This window comes from Odontomachus brunneus, unplaced genomic scaffold, assembly GCF_010583005.1.
Source record: "Odontomachus brunneus isolate Ranch 3 - 2012 unplaced genomic scaffold, Obru_v1 Obru_scaffold_202, whole genome shotgun sequence".
NCBI lineage: Eukaryota > Metazoa > Arthropoda > Insecta > Hymenoptera > Formicidae > Odontomachus > Odontomachus brunneus.
In genome coordinates, this window is record NW_022639652.1 from 514,025 (window position 1) to 515,902 (window position 1,878).

The 1,878-nt window shown below is 27.5% G+C and overlaps 1 protein-coding gene and 1 long non-coding RNA gene across 2 annotated transcripts in view; both read left to right on the forward strand.

Annotated features, from left to right (window-relative positions):
- The first annotated feature begins 512 nt into the window (after positions 1-512).
- LOC116852105 lies at positions 513-1,319 on the forward strand. Its single transcript, XM_032832120.1, has 2 exons — positions 513-833; positions 1,030-1,319. Exons 1-2 carry the CDS (start codon positions 530-532, stop codon positions 1,224-1,226), a joined length of 501 nt encoding a protein of 166 aa, XP_032688011.1. The 5' UTR covers positions 513-529; the 3' UTR covers positions 1,227-1,319.
- A 221-nt stretch (positions 1,320-1,540) lies between these two features.
- The window catches only part of LOC116852104, a 12,789-nt gene continuing 12,451 nt past the window's right edge, over positions 1,541-1,878 (forward strand). The window contains exon 1 of the long non-coding RNA XR_004379690.1: positions 1,541-1,781. This is a non-coding gene — a long non-coding RNA (uncharacterized LOC116852104). The remainder of the gene's footprint in view (positions 1,782-1,878) is intronic.

Genomic DNA, 1,878 nt, shown 5'->3' on the forward strand with positions numbered 1-1,878 from the left:
AAGACTGTAAATAAAGTCGTAACAAAAACTCATACAAAAATTACACGACACAAAACGACACAAAAAAACAGTATTGCCTCAAACAAATTATATAAAAGTTCTATATAATTATTTAAAGAAAACAATGGAAGACAATTATAATATGTTATTAAAACAATTTTCATATCAAACATGGAAATCATTAGCTGAAGCAACACTCTTAGCTATTCAAGTTTTCAATCGTCGCAGAGCCGGCGAAACTGAAAGAATTTTAATTGAAGATTTTAAAAACTATGAATGTCCCTGCGGAACAGCTGCTACTTGTAAAACTTCAACACAAATCAATACTCATAACTATGTTAGGTTTAAAATTCGCGGGAAACTCAATTGAACAGTACCAGTGTTATTAAATGCACAAATGTTAAAAAATATACAAATTTTGCTACAGTTTCGGAAACACGCTATGGTATCAGCAAAGAACCCTTTCTTGTTTAGATTACCCGATGGTGATAATAAAACAAGTTACAAACATTTAAGAGCTTGTAAATTAATGCGAGATTACGCAAGTGCAAGTGGAGCGAAATATGTTTCCGCACTTCGTGGTACTACGTTGCGTAAACACATAGCAACGAAATGTGTAGATTTAAACTTGTCGGATAGACAAGTAACGAGAGTAGCAAACTTCATGGGTCATCATGAACACATACACAAAGAAATTTACCGACAACCTGTTGCTAAAGTCGACATATTAGAAATGTCAAAGATCTTAGAAAAGGCTCAAGGTGCGGATATAATAAGTTCTAACGAAGCTGATTCTACGTACATTGAAAAAAGCCATTCTTCTAGTAATCAAGGTTTGTAAATGAACTACATTATTATTATTATTATGTAAATATAAAATAAGTCAAATTATATTATATAACTATAGATAAGTCTTATAATATAGATATTATATAGATATTATATTATAGATATTATAGATATTATATTATATAACTATAGATAAGTCAAATTGTAATTGACATTAACGGTTGAATTTTTATTTATCAGATATTTCACAGAGATTTGATGACAGTGAAACATTTGCAGAGATCTCAATAGAAACACAACAAAAAAAGAGCCTACAAAAAGAAAACACACAGAGAATAGAGCAAAAAGAAGATACGCAAAATAGAAAAAAACATAGCAACATATTAACAAATATACAAAATATACAAAAAAAAGATAAAGGAAAAGGTACATTTTAATCTGGCTAATTATTTACTAATGTTTGCTCTATGTAATAGTTTTTTAAAATAATATTTAGAGTAAATGTTTAAATATATTCTATCTAAAATCGTGACTTTTACTATCTCAATGAACAAAACAAGCTATAAAGAAATATGTATATAAGTTTTTAAGCGACGACCGCTTAAATCATAACAATTGTATATAGATACCCAGTAAACACAAAGTAACAGTAACATAACATCAATGTTAGAATTTCCTACTTAACAATGTAACTGTTATATAACACACGCGTTATATAACAGTTACATTGTTGAGTAGGAAATTATAGCATTGATGTTATGTTATGTTACTATTACTTTATGTTTACTGTATTTATCATAACAATTTGTATATAGATATTTCTACGGTTTGTTTTATTGTTTACCACAGAAAAAATCATGATTTTAGGTTAAGTAGTACTCCAAACTTGTTTGCTACATTTAAATTAGTAACATTTACAGGAAAGACACAAGTAATTTTAAATTCACGACAAGAACAGAATATTTATTTAAAAAGGAAAGGCTTAATTTATCGTAAGTACATATATATAAACTATTTCTAAATAAGTATCTCGTAAGTACTTATATAAAACATTATTAAATAAGTAAATTGCGAGTCAAATATTTTTTT

Excerpts from the sequence above, each read along its gene's own strand:
- LOC116852105 (XM_032832120.1), top strand. The coding sequence starts at position 530 with ATGCGAGATTACGCAAGTGCAAGTGGAGCGAAATATGTTTCCGCACTT. Across the intron at positions 834-1,029 it reads CCATTCTTCTAGTAATCAAG|ATATTTCACAGAGATTTGAT; the intron begins GTTTGTAAATGA and ends TTTATTTATCAG.